The sequence below is a fragment of the Eleutherodactylus coqui genome, chromosome 11 (genome assembly GCF_035609145.1).
Source record: "Eleutherodactylus coqui strain aEleCoq1 chromosome 11, aEleCoq1.hap1, whole genome shotgun sequence".
NCBI lineage: Eukaryota > Metazoa > Chordata > Amphibia > Anura > Eleutherodactylidae > Eleutherodactylus > Eleutherodactylus coqui.
This window is the reverse complement of record NC_089847.1, coordinates 138,778,412-138,799,482: the sequence shown is the minus strand read 5'-3', so window position 1 is coordinate 138,799,482 and position 21,071 is coordinate 138,778,412. Positions and strand designations below refer to the sequence as shown.

The 21,071-nt window shown below is 53.0% G+C and overlaps 1 protein-coding gene across 1 annotated transcript in view; it reads right to left on the bottom strand.

The window, feature by feature from the left end:
* The window catches only part of STK33 (serine/threonine kinase 33), a 75,115-nt gene that overhangs the window by 18,346 nt on the left and 35,698 nt on the right, over positions 1–21,071 (bottom strand). Inside the window, 3 exon segments of the mRNA XM_066583670.1 lie at positions 6,256–6,331; positions 8,472–8,559; positions 8,824–8,912. Coding sequence (XP_066439767.1) covers positions 6,256–6,331; positions 8,472–8,559; positions 8,824–8,912 — 253 coding nt within the window.

The window sequence follows — 21,071 nt, the reverse complement described above, 5'->3', positions numbered from 1 at the left end:
GCTCCGACCAGCTATACTGGCTCCCCTTTGGGGTCGTCAGTCACTCGGCGGCGGCGTGTCATCTCACAGCTGTCAGCGCCGGCGCCGTTACATAACGATCCTCATCAAAATGCAAATTCCTTTTATTTGTTTTGCAGACGAATAAAGATATTATAGACTGAATAATGAAAACCGCAATTAGTCACTTCAGGGAGCGGAGGATTGCGCCACGATTTATGCGTTGTTTTCACGCTACAATCCGGGTGTTAAAAATAATAATAATAACCAAATAAGAGCGATCCATCAGCGTGACAACGGCGAGACGGATCGCGGGGCGTAATTGGAATCGCAGGTCTGGATATAAAAGGACAGGACGCCGACTCCAAATGACACTCCACGGCGCGCAAATTATTCTTCACGCCAGGAAGTCCGACGTCCACCGTTACTGACGCCTGACAGATGAGCCTCCCGTCCGCATATTGATGTTTATGGGGTGCGGTCCGTATGGGCTGGAGGTGCGTGGCGGCTCAGCTGTCAATGATAATGCAGAACTCTATATGGGATGGATGACGCTCCATAGGAGGGGCGCAGCGCTCTACAGACAAGGGGGAGGAAACATTACCGCATGAAGAAGGGGAGGAGAAGCGCACAGCACTAGACGACAAGAGGGAGAGGAGAAGCGCGCAGCACTAGACCACAAGAGGAAAGGAGAAGCGCGCAGCACTAGACCACAAGAGGGAGAGGAGAAGCGCGCAGCACTAGACCACAAGAGGGAGAGGAGAAGCGCGCAGCACTAGACCACAAGAGGGAGAGGAGAAGCGCGCAGCACTAGACCACAAGAGGGAGAGGAGAAGCGCGCAGCACTAGACCACAAGAGGGAGAGGAGAAGCGCGCAGCACTAGACCACAAGAGGGAGAGGAGAAGCGCGCAGCACTAGACCACAAGAGGGAGAGGAGAAGCGCGCAGCACTAGACCACAAGAGGGAGAGGAGAAGCGCGCAGCACTAGACCACAAGAGGGAGAGGAGAAGCACGCAGCACTAGACGACAAGAGGGAGAAGAGAAGCGCGCAGCACTAGACCACAAGAGGAAAGGAGAAGCGCGCAGCACTAGACCACAAGAGGGAGAGGAGAAGCGCGCAGCACTAGACCACAAGAGGAAAGGAGAAGCGCGCAGCACTAGACCACAAAAGGTAAGGAGAAGCGCGCAGCACTAGACCACAAGAGGAAAGGAGAAGCACACAGCACTAGACCACAAGAGGGAGAGGAGAAGCGCACAGCACTAGACCACAAGAGGGAGAGGAGAAGCGCGCAGCACTAGACCACAAGTGGGAGAGGAGAAGCGCGCAGCACTAGACCACAAGAGGTGGAGGAGAAGCACACAGCACTAGACCACAAGAGGAAAGGAGAAGCGCGCAGCACTAGACCACAAGAGGAAAGGAGAAGCGCGCAGCACTAGACCACAAGAGGGAGAAGAGAAGCGCGCAGCACTAGACCACAAGAGGGAGAAGAAAAGCACGCAGCACTAGACCACAAGAGGGAGAAGAGAAGCGCGCAGCACTAGACCACAAGAGGGAGAAGAAAAGCACGCAGCACTAGACCACAAGAGGGAGAAGAAAAGCACGCAGCTCTAGACCACAAGAGGGAGAAGAAAAGCACGCAGCTCTAGACCACAAGAGGGAGAAGAAAAGCACGCAGCTCTAGACCACAAGAGGGAGAAGAGAAGCGCGCAGCACTAGACCACAAGAGGGGGAGGAGAAGCGCGCAGCACTAGACCACAAGAGGGAGAGGAGAAGCGCGCAGCACTAGACCACAAGAGGGAGAGGAGAAGCGCGCAGCACTAGACCACAAGAGGGAGAGGAGAAGCGCGCAGCACTAGACCACAAGAGGGAGAGGAGAAGCGCGCAGCACTAGACCACAAGAGGAAAGGAGAAGCGCGCAGCACTAGACCAGAAAAGGAAAGGAGAAGCGCGCAGCACTAGACCACAAGAGGAAAGGAGAAGCACACAGCACTAGACCACAAGAGGGAGAGGAGGAGCGCGCAGCACTAGACCACAAGAGGAAAGGAGAAGTGCACAGCACTAGACCACAAGAGGAAAGGAGAAGCGCGCAGCACTAGACCACAAGAGGAAAGGAGAAGCGCGCAGCACTAGACCACAAGAGGAAAGGAGAAGCGCGCAGCACTAGACCACAAGAGGGAGAAGAGAAGCGCGCAGCACTAGACCACAAGAGGGAGAAGAAAAGCACGCAGCACTAGACCACAAGAGGGAGAAGAAAAGCACGCAGCTCTAGACCACAAGAGGGAGAAGAAAAGCACGCAGCTCTAGACCACAAGAGGGAGAAGAGAAGCGCGCAGCACTAGACCACAAGAGGGGGAGGAGAAGCGCGCAGAACTAGACCACAAGAGGGGGAGGAGAAGCGTGCAGCACTAGACCACAATAGGGAGAAGAGAAGCGCGCAGCACTAGACCACAAGAGGGAGAGGAGAAGCGCGCAGCACTAGACCACAAGTGGGAGAGGAGAAGCGCGCAGCACTAGACCACAAGAGGTAGAGGAGAAGCACGCAGCACTAGACCACAAGAGGTAGAGGAGAAGCACGCAGCACTAGACCACAAGAGGGAGAGGAGAAGCGCGCAGCACTAGACCACAAGAGGTGGAGGAGAAGCGCGCAGCACTAGACCACAAGAGGTGGAGGAGAAGCGCGCAGCACTAGACCACAAGAGGGAGAGGAGAAGCGCGCAGCACTAGGCCACAAGAAAGGAAAAGCATGCAGCACTAGACCACAAGGGGGGAGGAGAAGAGAAGCACGCAGCACTAGACCACAAGACGAAAGGAGAAGCGCGCAGCACTAGACCACAAGAAAGGAAAAGCATGCAGCACTAGACCACAAGGGGGGAGGAGAAGAGAAGCACACAGCACTAGACCACAAGACGAAAGAAGAAGCGCGCAGCACTAGACCACAAGAGGGAGAGGAGAAGCGCGCAGCACTAGACCACAAGAGGGAGAGGAGAAGCGCGCAGCACTAGACCACAAGAGGGAGAGGAGAAGCGCGCAGCACTAGACCACAAGAGGGAGAGGAGAAGCGCGCAGCACTAGACCACAAGAGGGAGAGGAGAAGCGCGCAGCACTAGACCACAAGAGGGAGAGGAGAAGCGCGCAGCACTAGACCACAAGAGGGAGAGGAGAAGCGCGCAGCACTAGACCACAAGAGGGAGAGGAGAAGCGCGCAGCACTAGACCACAAGAGGAAAGGAGAAGCGCGCAGCACTAGACCACAAGAGGAAAGGAGAAGCGCGCAGCACTAGACCACAAGAGGAAAGGAGAAGCGCGCAGCACTAGACCACAAGAGGAAAGGAGAAGCACACAGCACTAGACCACAAGAGGGAGAGGAGAAGTGCACAGCACTAGACCACAAGAGGAGAGGAGAAGCGCGCAGCACTAGACCACAAGAGGAAAGGAGAAGCACAAAGCACTAGACCACAAGAGGGAGAGGAGAAGTGCACAGCACTAGACCACAAGAGGAGAGGAGAAGCGCGCAGCACTAGACCACAAGAGGAAAGGAGAAGTGCACAGCACTAGACCACAAGAGGGAGAGGAGAAGCGCGCAGCACTAGACTACAAGAGGGAGAGGAGAAGCGCGCAGCACTAGACCACAAGAGGAAAGGAGAAGCACACAGCACTAGACCACAAGAGGAAAGGAGAAGCGCGCAGCACTAGACCACAAGAGGAAAGGAGAAGCGCGCAGCACTAGACCACAAGAGGGAGAAGAGAAGCGCGCAGCACTAGACCACAAGAGGGAGAAGAAAAGCACGCAGCACTAGACCACAAGAGGGAGAAGAAAAGCACGCAGCTCTAGACCACAAGAGGGAGAAGAAAAGCACGCAGCTCTAGACCACAAGAGGGAGAAGAAAAGCACGCAGCTCTAGACCACAAGAGGGAGAAGAAAAGCACGCAGCTCTAGACCACAAGAGGGAGAAGAAAAGCACGCAGCTCTAGACCACAAGAGGGAGAAGAAAAGCACGCAGCTCTAGACCACAAGAGGGAGAAGAGAAGCGCGCAGCACTAGACCACAAGAGGGGGAGGAGAAGCGCGCAGCACTAGACCACAAGAGGGAGAGGAGAAGCGCGCAGCACTAGACCACAAGAGGGAGAGGAGAAGCGCGCAGCACTAGACCACAAGAGGAAAGGAGAAGCGCGCAGCACTAGACCACAAAAGGAAAGGAGAAGCGCGCAGCACTAGACCACAAGAGGAAAGGAGAAGCGCGCAGCACTAGACCACAAGAGGAAAGGAGAAGCACACAGCACTAGACCACAAGAGGGAGAGGAGAAGTGCACAGCACTAGACCACAAGAGGAGAGGAGAAGCGCGCAGCACTAGACCACAAGAGGAAAGGAGAAGTGCACAGCACTAGACCACAAGAGGGAGAGGAGAAGCGCGCAGCACTAGACTACAAGAGGGAGAGGAGAAGCGCGCAGCACTAGACCACAAGAGGAAAGGAGAAGCACACAGCACTAGACCACAAGAGGAAAGGAGAAGCGCGCAGCACTAGACCACAAGAGGAAAGGAGAAGCGCGCAGCACTAGACCACAAGAGGGAGAAGAGAAGCGCGCAGCACTAGACCACAAGAGGGAGAAGAAAAGCACGCAGCACTAGACCACAAGAGGGAGAAGAAAAGCACGCAGCTCTAGACCACAAGAGGGAGAAGAAAAGCACGCAGCTCTAGACCACAAGAGGGAGAAGAAAAGCACGCAGCTCTAGACCACAAGAGGGAGAAGAAAAGCACGCAGCTCTAGACCACAAGAGGGAGAAGAGAAGCGCGCAGCACTAGACCACAAGAGGGGGAGGAGAAGCGCGCAGCACTAGACCACAAGAGGGAGAGGAGAAGCGCGCAGCACTAGACCACAAGAGGGAGAGGAGAAGCGCGCAGCACTAGACCACAAGAGGGAGAGGAGAAGCGCGCAGCACTAGACCACAAGAGGAAAGGAGAAGCGCGCAGCACTAGACCACAAAAGGAAAGGAGAAGCGCGCAGCACTAGACCACAAGAGGAAAGGAGAAGCACGCAACACTAGACCACAAGAGGGAGAAGAAAAGCACGCAGCTCTAGACCACAAGAGGGAGAAGAAAAGCACGCAGCTCTAGACCACAAGAGGGAGAAGAGAAGCGCGCAGCACTAGACCACAAGAGGGGGAGGAGAAGCGCGCAGAACTAGACCACAAGAGGGAGAAGAGAAGCGCGCAGCACTAGACCACAAGAGGGAGAAGAGAAGCTCGCAGCACTAGACCACAAGAGGTAGAAGAGAAGCGTGCAGCACTAGACCACAATAGGGAGAAGAGAAGCGCGCAGCACTAGACCACAAGAGGGAGAGGAGAAGCGCGCAGCACTAGACCACAAGAGGGAGAGGAGAAGCGCGCAGCACTAGACCACAAGAGGGAGAGGAGAAGCGCGCAGCACTAGACCACAAGTGGGAGAGGAGAAGCGCGCAGCACTAGACCACAAGAGGTGGAGGAGAAGCACGCAGCACTAGACCACAAGAGGGAGAGGAGAAGCGCGCAGCACTAGACCACAAAAGGAAAGGAGAAGCGCGCAGCACTAGACCACAAGAGGGAGAGGAGAAGCGCGCAGCACTAGGCCACAAGAAAGGAAAAGCATGCAGCACTAGACCACAAGGGGGGAGGAGAAGAGAAGCATCCAGCAATTAACCATGAGAGGAGAAGTGCACATCCATTAACCACAAAAGGGGGAGATGAAGCGCACAGCACTTGACTGAAAAGCAGCGGGAGGGGGGAGAAGAGCACAGCTCTCAACCGAAAAAGAAGGGGGGAAAGAGACAAGCAAAGCTCCTGACAAAATAAAGAAGGGGAGCTGGCAGACCAGGGGGCACTCTCATCAAAAAATAGGTGAGAGGGTGAAGAGCACAGCTCTCAAATCCATAAAGGGGAAGAGGAGAGCGCAGCACTTGAGCAAAAAAGAGGAAAGAGGAGTGCTGCAATCAAGAGAAAGGGGAGAAAGAATGAGTGGCAGTCAAGAGAGAGTGCAGAGAAGTGCAGCAGTTGAGTGAAACAGGAGAGAGAAAGGCAGTAGAGTGCAGCAATGGGGAGAAAAGGGGCAATGAGAAGGTAGCAGTCGAGAAAGAAGGTGGAGTGGACACCGCACAGAAGTTTAGAGAAAGTTGGGAAGAGCAGCAGTCGAGTGAGAGGGCCTCTGTGCAGGGAGATCTGTAGGTGAGCAGCAGTCGAGTGAGAGGGCCTCTGTGCAGGGAGGTGAGCAGCCGGCTTACTTACAGCATGTACATGATAACCCCGATGCTCCAGATGTCGCACTGCTGACTGTAGTCGTGTGCGTTGATAACTTCGGGCGCTGCGGGTGAAGGAAAACACTAATATTAATAATACACAAATCACTTATAAATGCTTAAACACGCCGCCGCGCGCCAAACCCGCTGATGGGGTCTAATTTATTCCCCGATGAGCCCGGCAAGACAGCAGATGCTGAGATGAATTATGTACAGACTCGTTCAGGCCGCGTTTTCCCTCCCGCAGAAGTGATGACTGGAGGAATAGCGGATGATAGGTGTCTTTTTAATTGTTGGAAGTGACGGCACAGCAGCTGCGGCGCAGCAGAGAGGGGTGCAGAACAGCCTTAAATGTTTGATGCGGCGACTGCTGATACCGCACAACACATTAAGTGAGTGAACCAGGGCCAGCCGCAGCAACTGCATGGCATCACCGATGTCGGGGCGCTTCACAATACGGCAGGTCCGGAAACGCTTCACACTCTTCACATCCCTTACATGTCGTGGCCTCATGTTCCCATCATTCTGCACTCCGTACCCCATAATGACAAAGTGACAACAGAACGGGGGTAAGCTTTCTTAGAGGTGAAAACTCCCATTCTGCAGTCGCCCAAGTATTTACACCCTTGGCTATACTTGAACTTTGGGGCTCCCATTTCTCTTCATCATCTTTGAGATGTTTCTACACCTTGATTGAAAACACCTGTGGGAAATGAAGCTTATTGGACACAAAAGACCCCCGTCTATAGAAGGTCTCACCGCTCACAATGCAAATCAGAGCCAAAACCAAGCCCTGAGGAGGACAGAACTGCCTGCAGAGCTCAGAGACTGGATTGTGTGGAGGCACAGATCTGGAGAAGCTATAAAACATCCTGCTGCGCTGAAAGTTCCCAAGAGCCCAGCAGCCCCCATAATACTAACCTGGAAGACCAACCAGGACTCTTCTTAGAGCCACTGACCCCCAGACTAAAGGGAGAAGGGTCTTGTAAGAGAGGAGACCAAGAGCCCAGCGGCCCCCATAATACTTACATGGATGAACAACCAGGACTCTGCCAAGGGGCACCGACGCACCCGACTAAAGGGGAGAAGAGTCTTTTAAGAGAGGTGACCAAGAGCCCAGCGGTCACTCTGGCTGAGACAAAGATCCTGTGTGCAGATGGGAGAAAATTCCAGAAGGTCGACCATCCCTGCAGCCTCCACCAATCTGGGCTTTATGGCGGAGGGGCCCGAAAGAAGCCTCCTCTGAAGGACACATGAAAGTTACCTGGAGTTACCAAAAAGACCCGAAAGGACTGCGAGAAACAACATTCTCTGCTCTGATGACACCAAAAAGGTATTTTATGGCATCTAAGCATTCTGTCTGGTGGAAACCAGGCGCCGCTCATCACCTGCCCAATACAATCCATACAGTGAAGCCCGGTGGTGGAGGATCATGCTGGGAGAGGGAAGACCGGTCAGGATGGATGGAAACCAGGCGCCGCTCATCACCTGCCCAATACCATCCCTACAGTGAAGCCTGGTGGTGGAGCATCATGCTGGGAGAGGGGAGACCGGTCAGGGCGGATGGAAACCAGGCGCCGCTCATCACCGGCCTAATACCATCTCTAGAGTGACACCCAGTGGTGGAGCATCATGCTGGAGGAGGGGAGACCGGCCAGGGCGGATGGAAAGCGGAATGAGGCAAAGCACAGAGATATGACAGCCCGATCCAGAGCACAAAGAACCTCAGACCTTCCTACAAGACAATGACCCTAAGACCCCAGCCAAGACCACACAGGAGGGGGGACAACTCTGTGAATGTCCCTGAGGGGCCAGCCAGAGCCCTGAACCCAATGAAGCATCTCTGGAGAGACCTGACAATGGCTGTCCACAGACGGCCCCCATCCAACCTGACAGAGGGCAGAAAACCCCCAAACCCAGGGGTGCAAACCTTGTGACATCACCAAGAAGACTGGAGGCTGGAATCACTGCCAGAGGGGCTCCGACTAATACTGAGTACAGGGTGGGAATACTTATGTCACCGCGGAACGGGAGGTTTTATCTTTAAAACATGTAGATAGATCACCCCGTTCTGTTGTGTGCAGAATGATGGGGAACACAAGGACACAGCATAACATGTAAGAATGGGAGAGGGTCTGAAGACTGTCCGGACCTACTGGATGTCCCACACCAAGACATCCAATTAGTCCCAGGCGGCCGTCTTACCCATATAGATTGGGGTCCCACACCGGGACTGCAGCATGTTCTCACTGCCAACTCCACCTTTCTGTACGGCCAGACCAAAATCTGTCACCTAAGCAAGAAAAGATGCAAGTAAATTAGAGGGTTAAACTTCTCCTAAGGCTCTTGGGGGCCACAGTGGGGGCCACACAATCAGCACCCCTCTCTGGTGACCAAGATCTGCCACACACTGATTCCATGGGCAGTAAGTAGTGATTGCTCTCCCCCACCATCGTGGTGGCCAGTAGAGCCCCTGGCCAGTAATACAGGACCGCTACCTCATATTCCATTACTACACGCGGGGTTAATCTCGGAGGTCGGACAGCGGCGGACGCACCTTAATGTTCAGCCTCATCTCTTCTCCGTCCGCGGCCTCGCTGCTCCGCACTAAAATGTTCTCTAGCTTCAGATCCCGATGGACGATGTCTGAGAGAAGAAGTGCGAAGCACAAGTTATAGAGGTGATAGGCTGCGGGAAGGCTGCTTGTTCAGTGTCTGCGCCATCCGGGTCCTGGAACTGTAACCATTACACCAAGAAGTACCAACTGCCCCCATATAGGAGCACAGGGAAGTTATTACAGGGGGGTTGTGTGAACCCCAAACATTGGTGGCTGTGGGGGGGGCAGTATGCAATAAACTGCAAACATACATACTCCACTCGCCTGCCGCTGCTGCCTGCCACTCCAGGGACGTGGCCACTGCAGCCAATGGGAGGCCAGCAGTGATGTCACATGAACCTGCCTTGGGGCTACGATGAGGCACACGTGACAGGCTAACAGGAAGTCAGCAGGTTGGGCGATGTCACCGGCAGATGCTGTGATGGCGAGAATATTACTTCTATGTAGTTTTGGCCACGGGCGACCCGACTCTATACAAGAGTAATAAGCAGCTGTCTGATGACAAGCTTGTTTAGGGTTTCCAGCTACAACCAGAATAGTGAGTGCAGCTCTGGAGTATAATACAGGATGTAACTCAGGATCAGTACAGGATAAGTAATGTATGTACACACTGACTCCACCAGCAGAATAGTGAGTGCAGCTCTGGGGTATAATACAGGATGTAACTGAGGATCAGTACAGGATAAGTAATGTATGTACACAGTGACTCCACCAGCAGAATAGTGAGTGCAGCTCTGGAGTATAATACAGGATGTAACTCAGGATCAGTACAGGATAAGTAATGTATGTACACAGTGACTCTAACCAGCAGAATAGTGAGTGCAGCTCTGCAGTATAATACAGGATGTAACTCAGGAGCAGTACAGGATAAGTAATGTATGTACACAGTGACTCCACCAGCAGAATAGTGAGTGCAGCTCTGGAGTATAATACAGGATGTAACTCAGGATCAGTACAGGATAAGTAATGTATGTACACAGTGACTCCACCAGCAGAATAGTGAGTGCAGCTCTGGAGTATAATACAGGATGTAACTCAGGATCAGTACAGGATAAGTAATGTATGTACACAGTGACTTCACCAGCAGAATAATGAGTGCAGCTCTGGAGTATAATACAGGATGTAACTCAGGGTCATTACAGGATAAGTAATGTATGTACACAGTGACTCCAGCAGCAGAATAGTGAGTGCAGCTCTGGAGTATAATACAGGATGTAACTCAGGAGCAGTACAGAATAAGTAATGTATGTACACAGTGACTCCACCAGCAGAATAGTGAGTGCAGCTTTGGAGTATAATACAGGATGTAATTCAGGATCAGTACAGGATAAGTAATGTATGTACACAGTGACTCCACCAGCAGAACAGTGAGTGCAGCTCTGGAGTATAATACAGGATATAATTCAGGAGCAGTACAGGATAAGTAATGTATGTATACAGTGACTCCACCAGCAGAATAGTGAGTGCAGCTCTGGAGTATAATACAGGATGTAACTCAGGGTCAGTACAGGATAAGTAATGTGTGTACACAGTGACTCCACCAGCAGAATAGTGAGTGCAGCTTCTGGAGTTGGGTGTGTGCTGGTTAAGCTCTGCAACTTCCAGGGTGTGGTCAGAGAAGGAAGGTTTGCTGAGCTTGGATCCCAGAGAAGGTGCACTTTTCTGGGCTTTGTTGGACATGGAGTACCGCACCTCCTCCCCCCGGGGCCACTTGGGGGGAGGGAGGGAAGTGATGGCAATGGCGGCATCAGAGTCTTCCGAAAAAACTTTGCCACGGGTGCCAGAAAAGCCAGCAGTCCGCAAGAAGACAGGAGCTGCTGGAGGTAAGAAGAGACTGGGTCCGGGCCGTGGCTGCAGCAGCGTGGCTCCGTTTGTCAGCACGGCAGCTTCTGACAGCACCGGGAGTGAGATGGTTACGCGCAGCCAGACCCGCAGGAGAGCAGGTGAGCCGCAGATACCGGTAAGCACGGGAATGTGGAGTGACAAAAAGAAGGAGGAATCCGTGATTGAGCTGGCCTCCCGGCTGGCTAAAAACATCACCGACTACAACTTTGCAGGGAAAATGTTGGTGGTACAAAAAGGGAAGCTCCGTGACGCCAAAATGTTACTGGAGCAAAAAGCTTCTAAAGACAAACAGGCAGAAGCCAGGTCAGCGATAAATAAGTGCAAAGACTGCATAAAGATGTGGGAAGCGGTGAGGGCAAAGATCCTGGAGGAGAGCGGGCCCTTTAAAGAAAAAATTCTGAACGACGACCGCTTTGCTAAGATGGCGGCAAGGTGCAGTGACCATGAGTCAAGTGATGGTGAAGCCTCAGATGAAGAGTTTGAGGATGTGCAGGAGACCCTGGAGCAGCCTGTGTGCTCTCAAGACTTGGCACCAACGCCCAGAGGCACTACAAGTCCCAGAGGCAAGCTACCTGAAGAGATTGCGCTGCCTTCCACCTCAGGGGAATCTGAGGTGGAGGAAAGAACAGGGAGATTGCAGCTACAGAAGACCCCGCAGCCGGAAGCCTCTGTACATATGGAGGGCTTCATGTTTGGCGACGAGTTGCCAGAGCAGGACACAAAGATAAAGAGAAAGAAAAAGAAACCGGAGAAGCTGCAGGAAAAGCTTGTGTTCGTTCCTGGGAGCTCTGGTCTGGCTGCAAAGTCGGATCAGAGTTCTGACCCCAAAAACCCCCCTGGCTCGGGCTCTGTGGTGGGCCTGGAGCGGGAAGTTGGGGAGAAAAGGGCCCAGCTGGTCAGACCCCCTGTCCCTGTGCTAGTTGGTAACAAGGGCAAGGAGATCAGTAAGAAAGGTGCAGTAAAGGCCAGTACAGATGCAGGTCGCGGTACCGGAAAGGAGGGTGGCAGCGGTGCCACTAATGCAGCAAGTGCTGCCTGTGATGCGGAGGGGGCTGTGGACCTAAAATCTGGGGTCTCCCATAATTTGGGAGCAAGTCAGGCCGGATCCCGCGCCTCCAGTGATGCGGAGGCAAAAAAGAAAAAAAGAAAAAGTAAAAACACAAGCAAAAATCCGGAGGTTTTACCATCTACCTCTGGAGAGGCCAGGACCCATGGACCACATGATCCAACGAAAAAAGTGGTAGATCCGGGGATGAATGTGCGAGAGCGTGCGGCAGATGTAAGGGACAAGGCCGAGGGTACACGTTCCTCTGCAGTTGCTGGGCCTCCGGGCACCTCGGGTACCCCTGGCGGCCAGGAATCTGGAGGCCCAGGGGATAAGGTAGTTAGGCCAGAGGGGTCATGGGGTCCAGTCGCCCCTCCGGCGGCGACAACACCTGGTAGGAGTTATGCCAGTGTCGCCGCTGGAGGGGAGGGGTCCTCCTTGTCTCCAGGCTCTAGGGAGGGCGTTTTGCAACAGCGTCTCCTGGAGGCTTTACGGAAGGGGGAGAGTACAATCACAGTTGGAGGAAGAGAGGTGGATCTATCTCTCTGGAAAGAGAGACATGGCTTGGGTGCCTTCCGAGAGCAAAGGGGGGAGACCGTATGGTCCCTACCGACACCCGGGCAGGACGCAGGTCGTAGGAATGTGGTCCGTCTTCGTTGGAGAGGCAATGATGCATGCCCCCCGAGGGCAAGGGTAGTGGAGCTTCTGCTGAAGATGGGCTTCAGGGCGGTTGACATCTTTGCCCTGATCCATCCCTACGGCACGTCTGAGTTTGACATCAGTTTCGTTCGCCCAGAGGGCCTAGAAATCTTCTGGGGGAATTACGAGCTGGTGAAAAACGAGCCCGGTTGGCGAGACTTTGCCATCCAGGTGGTGTCTCGCCAGAACGGTATCAAGAAGGTGACCGTTTTGACTCGTAATGAGTCACTTTCTTGCTTTGACATCATGACGTGGCTCAGTAGGTACGGAGAGGTGACGGAGATGCCCCAAAAGAACAGGGATGAGCACGGCATATGGTCTGGGGCCTGGACGTTCATGGTCAAGCTGAAGCGTTCAGGTAACTCAGTGGCACACATACCATCTGCAGCCTTCCTCGGCAGGGATCGTATCTTGGCCTTTTACCAGGGGCAGCCGAAGCTCTGCCACAGGTGCGGCGACCCCTCACACTTGAGCGCCGCTTGTAAGACCTTGAAGTGCGCTCTGTGTGGGGGTCTTGGTCATCTAGCCGCCTCCTGTGCAGAGATTAGGTGTAACCTGTGTGGTGACCTCGGTCACCCATTTAGTCGCTGTCCGCGCTCCTTTGCCAATGCGGTCTCAGCACCTACGGATGGGGGTCATGATGTGGCCTCCGGGGGTGAGGGGACCAGCAGAGGTGGAGGAGCTCAGGAGCCAGGGAAGAACCGGCAAAAGACGCCTGCAGAGCAGAGGCGTCAGGAGAAACGCAGACGGAGCAGGGAGCTGACAGGAGCACCCACAGCAGGTGGGTCGATGGTGGCCCCTGTTCCAGAAGCAAATCTCGCGGCTGAGGCTTTGAGGGACAGCGATTTAGATGAGGAGGACAGGAGGATCCAGAGGGAGGAGACCAACTCTGCAGATTCCTCCCACTGTGAAAGTGTGGATGGGGAAGGCAAGAGATGGCTAGAGAAACGGCGTAAGCTAGGTGCCACGAGGAGGAAACGAAGGGGGGATTCAAGATCTTCTCCCACCCCGGGCCAAGTACTGGAAGGAAAAGCCTGCTCACCTCCAGTTGGACTCTCCAATAGGTTCCGAGCCCTCCGAGACATCTCTTCCTCCTCTTCTGAGGGGGAGGCAGAGGGCAAGGTTCCTAGGGCAAAGAAAGGGTCAACAGGGGGCGCTGAGTCTCCACCTCGTGAAGGCATAGTTCCTTCCGAGGTGGAGGCTACTCTGGAGCCTGGAAACAAGGACGACGGGGTCGGGGGATCCCTTGCTATGGACACATCTGTGTCCAAAAAAAGAGGCAAGGGGATTTCCTCTGACCCCGAGGAAGCGGGTGTGAGGAAGAAAGCCGTCTAATTTAATCACTCATGATGGCGGCACCCACTCCGCTGACTCTGGCATCAATTAACGTTGCCAGCATTAAGTCTGATACGGCTAGATTTGCGGCCTTTGATTTTCTTGGCCGCGTTGAAGCCGACATTTTATTTTTGCAGGAGACCAGGCTGTCCGATTTGGCAGCCATACATAAGGCAAAAAGGGAGTGGAGGTCAGGCCCTTCCTACTGGTCTCTTGCGGCCGAGCCGTATAGTGGAGTGGCGGTCCTTTTTACCGCAGCGGTTGAATGCCGACGAGTTATTGAATTAGAAATGGGAAGGTGCCTGATCTTAGATGTCCTCATGAAGGGACAAGAATTAAGACTTGTCAACATCTACGGTCCCCAGTCAAAAAAGGACAGGAAGAGTCTCTTTATGAGGATCAAGCCTTACCTTTTTACCAGCCGCCAAGTTGTCTTTGGAGGTGACTTTAATGCAGTCACGAGAGCCCGCGATAGGGGAGGCTCTGGAGACAGGCGGTTGACTTTTGACAGCGTCGCACTTAATAGCATAGCTAGCGAAGCTCGTCTGGTGGATGTCCACATCCGGCACACCCCAGGCCACGAGGGGTTCACCTATTATAGAGGTCAGAGCAGGTCTAGAATAGACAGGTTTTATTTGAAGGAGGAAGCCATCTCTTCACCAGTGTCCGTTGTTGAGGTGGAACTCTCCGATCACTGTCTAATATTGTTTTCTCTGAATGTTGCAGAGACCCCCCGGATGGGCAGAGGTTTTTGGAGACTGAATTCATCACTCCTGGAGGAAGCAGAGATAAGACAGTCCTTTGAGGATTTTCTGCAGAGCCAGGTACCATTACTGGATCTCTGTAGCAGTAAGTCAGAGTGGTGGGAGATGTTCAAGAGGAGGGCGGCAAGGTTCTTCCGAGAGCTCTCCAACCTCAGATGCCTGGACAGGTACCGCCTGTACAACGGCCTGAGGAGGAAACTCGAACATCTCGTTTCGACTGGAGGTAGCCGCGAGGAGATCTCCAGAGTGAAATCTTTGCTCAAGAAGTGCCAGTACGATAGACACGCATCCTTGGTTTTTGAGAGGGATTTCGGGAAGTACCGCTCGCCCGACCCTTACAGAAACTGTAGGATGTCAGTGAATAGTAAAGTGGTCACTGGACTGATCGATAGTACAGGATCCCTGAATCGATCCAGATCAGGGATTCTGGAGGTCGTCAGATCCTACTACTCGCAACTCTTGGGAAAGAGGGATCTAGATTCGGAAGTGATGTCGGCTTTCCTGGCTGAAACTGTCCCTGAGCCGGGGGTAGACACCTCTCTTGATGTTTTGACAGGAGAGATCAGAATAGAGGAAGTTAAACTGGCGATTGATGGGCTCCGGCTCAAAAAATCGCCAGGACCGGATGGACTAACATCCGAGTATTATAAGACCTTCAAGGACCTCTTGAGTCCCCTCTTGACGGAGGTATTAAATGAGTGTCTTTCCTCGGGCACTCTGCCAAAGTCAATGAGGAGGTCAGCTTTGATCCTTCTGGCAAAGGGTAAAGACTCGAGCCGTATTGAGAACTGGCGTCCCATAGCACTTCTCAATACGGACAGGAAGGTTCTGGCAAAAGTGCTGTTTAATCGGTTGGTCAAGTTTGCACCCCAGCTCCTCTCGGGGGCCCAGCATTGCTCTGTTCCAGGCCGTAGCACCTTTAGCGCTGTTCTTGGTGTCCGGGAGGCAGTGGAGCAGGGTAAGGCTGGTCACTGGGAGGGGTACTTGCTGTCCTTGGATCAGGCCAAAGCGTTTGATCGGGTTAATCACGAGTACCTCTGGTCAGTCCTTCTGAGATATGGCCTGCCAGTGGGGTTTGTTGATTGGCTGCGAACATTGTATGCAGGGGCTGAGACTTTCCCGCTGGTGAACGGTTGGCTTGGCCGCCCTTTTGAGGTGGGTTCCGGTGTCCGTCAGGGCTGTCCTCTAAGTCCCCTGTTGTATGTGTTTGCGATAGATCCCTTTCTTAGGAGGGTTGATCGTGGACCTATAGCAGGGGTCGGGATGGACCGGGCAGTGCCGGAGGCTACCCTGAGGGCAGTGGCATACGCCGATGATGTCACGCTCTTCGTATCCTCAAGGGAGGAGGCGGAGTTTGTGGTGTCGGAGGTGGATGCCTACTCAGAGGCATCCGGGTCCAGAGTCAACTGGGATAAGTGCGAAAGTCTCTGGTTAGGAAGGGGGGATCCTGTGTTTGATCTCCCGGACACTCTTCCGGTGCCCCAGACTTCAGCAAAAGTTCTTGGCATCAAATTTGGCCAGGGGGATTACCCCATGCAAAATTGGGTAGACAGGCTGGATGGTGCCACTCAGAAGGTAAACCAGTGGAAGGGTTGGTCTTTGACCCTTCGGGAAAGAGTTAGCCTGATCAAAACATACCTGCTCCCTTTATTCATCTACCTGGGCAGCGTATGCATTTTGCCAGAACCTCTCTGGACCCGGGTCTACAACTTGTTCTTCCTAATGTTGTGGGGGAATAGGTTGAACCTGATCAGGAGAGATGTTACATACCGCACGAGGAGACTAGGGGGGTTATCTATGGTCAACCCCGTGGTGTTTCTTGTAGACACCTTTTTTAAGATTAACATAGGCAACCTCTGGCAAGAAAGGGCTCCTCTGTGGGTCTACTCCTGCCGGGGATGGTTTCGGCCCTTCTTCCAGGAATGGGAGACAGGAGGGCGAGTGAAGGACCTTCGCACGCAGCATGGATATCTCCCGGCTTACGCTACCTTGGTTCTGAAGGTGATACGCCGGTGGGGTCTGGGGATGTGGGAGATCAGGACTCTGACGAGGAGGCTCCTCGACGAAAGAGTCCTGTTGACTCATTTCCAGAAGCCCCTGGCGCTCAAGGACTGCCCAAGTCGGGACCTGGAGGGAGGGTTACGTTTACTGAATTCAACCCGGGTCCCCTTGAAGTTTTGGGACTTGGCTTGGCGCTGCTTTCACGGGAGACTGTATGTAAGGGGTAACTTGAAGAGCAGGCCTCTGATTGACAGGGGTTGCCCCCGTCAGGAGTGCAGCGACGTGCTGGAAAGCATGGAGCATTTCCTGCTTCAGTGCCCCTTTAATACAGAGGTATACCAACGGGTAGGGGTCTCCATAGGCTGGCATCAGCTGGCACACCTCTCCTATGCGGAGTGGGCTTATGGAGCCTTCAGAGGCCTTGGTGGCAGGGACCGCTGCACTTTATTTCTAGTTAGCCTAGTGGTCAGGTTCCACATCTGGAGTGCACGGTGCCTGATTTCGACGGAACTGAAAGTCCTCCCCGTGGATACGGTATGTAGGAACATCCTGGGTGACCTGGTGAAGGTGCGTTCTTTGGAGTATGAGAGGCTGGGCACATCTAAAGCTTCTCTCCTATGGAGAGGGCTTGTATTTCGTTAGGGACAGTCTTTTCTTAATCTTCTAGGGGCAGAGTAGGGAGAGAATAGGGACAGGATAGGGAAAGAGGAGGGATAGGGCAGGGACAGTTTTCCATGAAGGGTCAGACTGAGGGGCAGACTAAGGACAGTCTAGGGCAAATTAGGGAGAGAATAGGGACACCTTTTTAAATTCAAGGGATAGAACATTGTGATGTCTGTGCCCGGCTTATCACCTCCAATCCCGGTGGCGGGCTGTGAGGGCACCATGAAGCTTTTTGTTTTGGTATGGGCAAAATGGAATGAAGTAGGGCTGCAGGAGAGCCGACCTTAGGCTTTCGGGTTATGTATATAGTATATATTATGTATGTTGGTTGGAGTGTATTATGCTTTTGTATATATTGTATATATTCACGTTCTGGGTGGTAGGTAGGTTGGGTGGGGAGTTGGGGGGAGAGGGATTCACGCCTCGAGCCGTAGCCTGGCACGTCCCGAACATTGAACTCTGGGCACGGACTGGTGGAGCGGGCATGGCCCCCAGGCTGCGGCAGGCACAGTGTGCTATTTCTAAAAAAAAAAAAAAACCCTGGTGTGGCTTGGCACATCCTGAACTAAGAACTCTGGGCATGGACTGGTGGAGCAGGCTTGGCCCCCAAGCTGCACTGGGGACCCAAAAAAAAAAAAAACCAAGCATATTTTTAGTTAGTTTTATGCCAGTTGGCTCAGTCTTTCTGTTTGAATTTGCTTATTTATGTCGCTATTTCAGTTATTTATGCTGTTTAAGTTATTGCTTCCATTTGTTCTGTGTGGGTACAGTGCGGCACGGCTGGACCTGGAGTTATAGTTTACAGGGTTTATGTAGTTATAGTTTCCTTAGTTTTATATTTTAGGTATATACTTGTATATTGTGTTATATGCTGAGTGTGTATGTGTGTGGGTGTGTACGGCGGGGAGGAAACCCGGATATGGACATTTTACTTTGTTTATGGATCACGGACTGTGGGGGAAGGGCCTTATATTGCTTTATATGGTTATTCTTATTGTTACAGTTTGTCTTTGTTGTGTTTTTTACTTTTATAATAAAAGATATACAGGATGTAACTCAGGATCAGTACAGGATAAGTAATGTATGTACACAGTGACTTCACCAGCAGAATAATGAGTGCAGCTCTGGAGTATAATACAGGATGTAACTCAGGGTCATTACAGGATAAGTAATGTATGTACACAGTGACTCCAGCAGCAGAATAGTGAGTGCAGCTCTGGAGTATAATACAGGATGTAACTCAGGAGCAGTACAGAATAAGTAATGTATGTACACAATGACTCCACCAGCAGAATAGTGAGCGCAGCTCTGCAGTATAATACAGGATGTAACTCAGGAGCAGTACGGGATAAGTAATGTATGTACACAGTGACTCCACCAGCAGAATAGTGAGTGCAGCTTTGGAGTATAATACAGGATGTAACTCAGGAGCAGTACAGGATAAGTAATGTATGTACACAGTGACTCCACCAGCAGAACAGTGAGTGCAGCTCTGGAGTATAATACAGGATATAATTCAGGAGCAGTACAGGATAAGTAATGTATGTATACAGTGACTCCACCAGCAGAATAGTGAGTGCAGCTCTGGAGTATAATACAGGATGTAACTCAGGGTCAGTACAGGATAAGTAATGTGTGTACACAGTGACTCCACCAGCAGAATAGTGAGTGCAGCTTCTGGAGTAGGTGTGTGCTGGTGAAGCTCTGCAACTTCCAGGGTGTGGTCAGAGAAGGAAGGTTTGCTGAGCTTGGATCCCAGAGAAGGTGCACTTTTCTGGGCTTTGTTGGATATGGAGTCCCGCACCTCCTCTCCCCGGGGCCACTCGGGGGGAGGGAGGGAAGTGAAGGCATTGCTGGCATCAGCAATGCCGAAAGAAAGTTTGCCACTGGTGACGGAGAAGCCAGCAGCACGCAGGAAAACAGGAGCTTCTGCTGGAGGTAAGAAGAGACCTGGACCTGGTCGTGGCTGCAGCAGCGTGGCACCATTTGTCAGCACGGCGGCTTCTGATAGCGCAGGGAGTGAGATTGTGACCCGCAGCCAGACCCGCAGGAGAGCAGGTGAGCCGCAGACCCTGGCAAGTATGGGTAAGTGGAGCGAAAGAAAGAAGGAGGAATCAGTGATTGAGCTGGCCTCCAGGCTGGCGAAGAGTATTAATGACTATAACTTTGCTGGAAAAATGTTGGTCATGCAAAAAGGGAAGGTGCGCGATGCCAAGCTGATCATGGAGCAAAATGCTTCTAAGGACAGAAAGGCAGAAGCCAGAAGGGCAATAAAGAAATGCAAGGACTGCATTAGAATGTGGGAAGCGGTGAGGGAGAAAATACTGGAGGAGAGCGGTCCCTTTAAGGAAAAAATAATAAATGATGACCGGTTTGCAAAGATGGCGGCAAGGTGCAGTGGCCAGGAGCAAAGCGAGTCAAGCAATGATGAAGCCTCAGATGAGGAATTGTTTGAGGATGTACAGGAGACCCTGGAGGAGCAGCCCGTATGCTCACAAGAGCTAGTACCAACACCCAGTGGCACTACAAGTTCCAGAGAGCTGTTGCCTGAGGAAATTGGACTGCCATCTACCTCAGGGGAATCAGAGGTGGAGGGAAACGCAGGAAGGCTACAAGTGCAGAAGACCCCACAGCCAGAAGCCTCTCTGCATATTGGGGGCTTCATGTTTGGCAATGAGATGCCGGAGGAGGATGTAGAGATAAAGAAAAAGAAAAAGAAACCTGTTAAGCTGCAGGAAAAGCTTGTGTTTGTCAAAGTTCCCGTGAGGACTGACCTGGCTGCAAAGTCGGATCAGAGTTCTGACCCCAAAAACCCCCCTGGCTCGGACTCTGTGGTGGGCCTGGAGCAGGGAGTTGGGGAGAAAAGGGCCCAGCTGGTCAGACCCCCTGTCCCTGTGTTAGTTGGTAACAGGAGCAAGGAGGTCAGTAAGAAAGGCGCAGTAAAGGCCAGTACAGATGCAGGTCGCGGTAACAGCAAGGAGGGTGGCAGCGGTGCCACTAATGCAGCAAGTGCTGCCTGTGATGCGGAGGGGGCTGCGGACCTAAAATCAGGGGTCTCCCATAATCTGGGAGTAAGTCAGGCCGGATCCCGCGCCTCCAGTGATGCGGAGGCAAAAAAGAAAAAAGGAAAAAGGAAAAACACAAGCAAAAGTCCGGAGGCTTTACCATCTACCTCCGGAGAGGCCAGGACCCATGGACCACATGATCCGAGGATAAAAGTGGTAGATCCGGGTATGGATGTGCGAGAGCGTGTGGTGGATGTGAGGGACAACGCCGAGAGTAAACAATTCTCTGCAGGTTCTGGGCCTTCGGGCACCTCGGGCCCCCCTGGCAGCCGGGGATCTGGGGGCCCAGGGGATAAGGTGGATAGGCCAGGGGGGTCACAGGTTCCAGTCGCCCCTCCAGCGGCGACAACAACTGGCAGGAGTTATGCCAGTGTCGCCGCTGGAGGGGAGGGGTCCTCCTTGTCTCCAGGCTCTAGGGAGGGCGCTTTGCAACAGCGTCTCCTGGAGGCTTTACGGAAGGGGGAGAGTACAATCACAGTTGGAGGAAGAGAGGTGGATCTATCTCTCTGGAAAGAGAGACATGGCTTGGGTGCCTTCCGAGAGCAAAGGGGGGAGACCGTATGGTCCCTACCGACACCCGGGCAGGACGCAGGTCGTAGGAATGTGGTCCGTCTTCGTTGGAGAGGCAATGATACATGCCCCCCGAGGGCAAGGGTAGTGGAGCTTCTGCTGAAGATGGGCTTCAGGGCAGTTGACATCTTTGCCCTGATCCATCCTTACGGCACGTCTGAGTTTGACATCAGCTTCGTTCGCCCAGAGGGCTTAGAAATC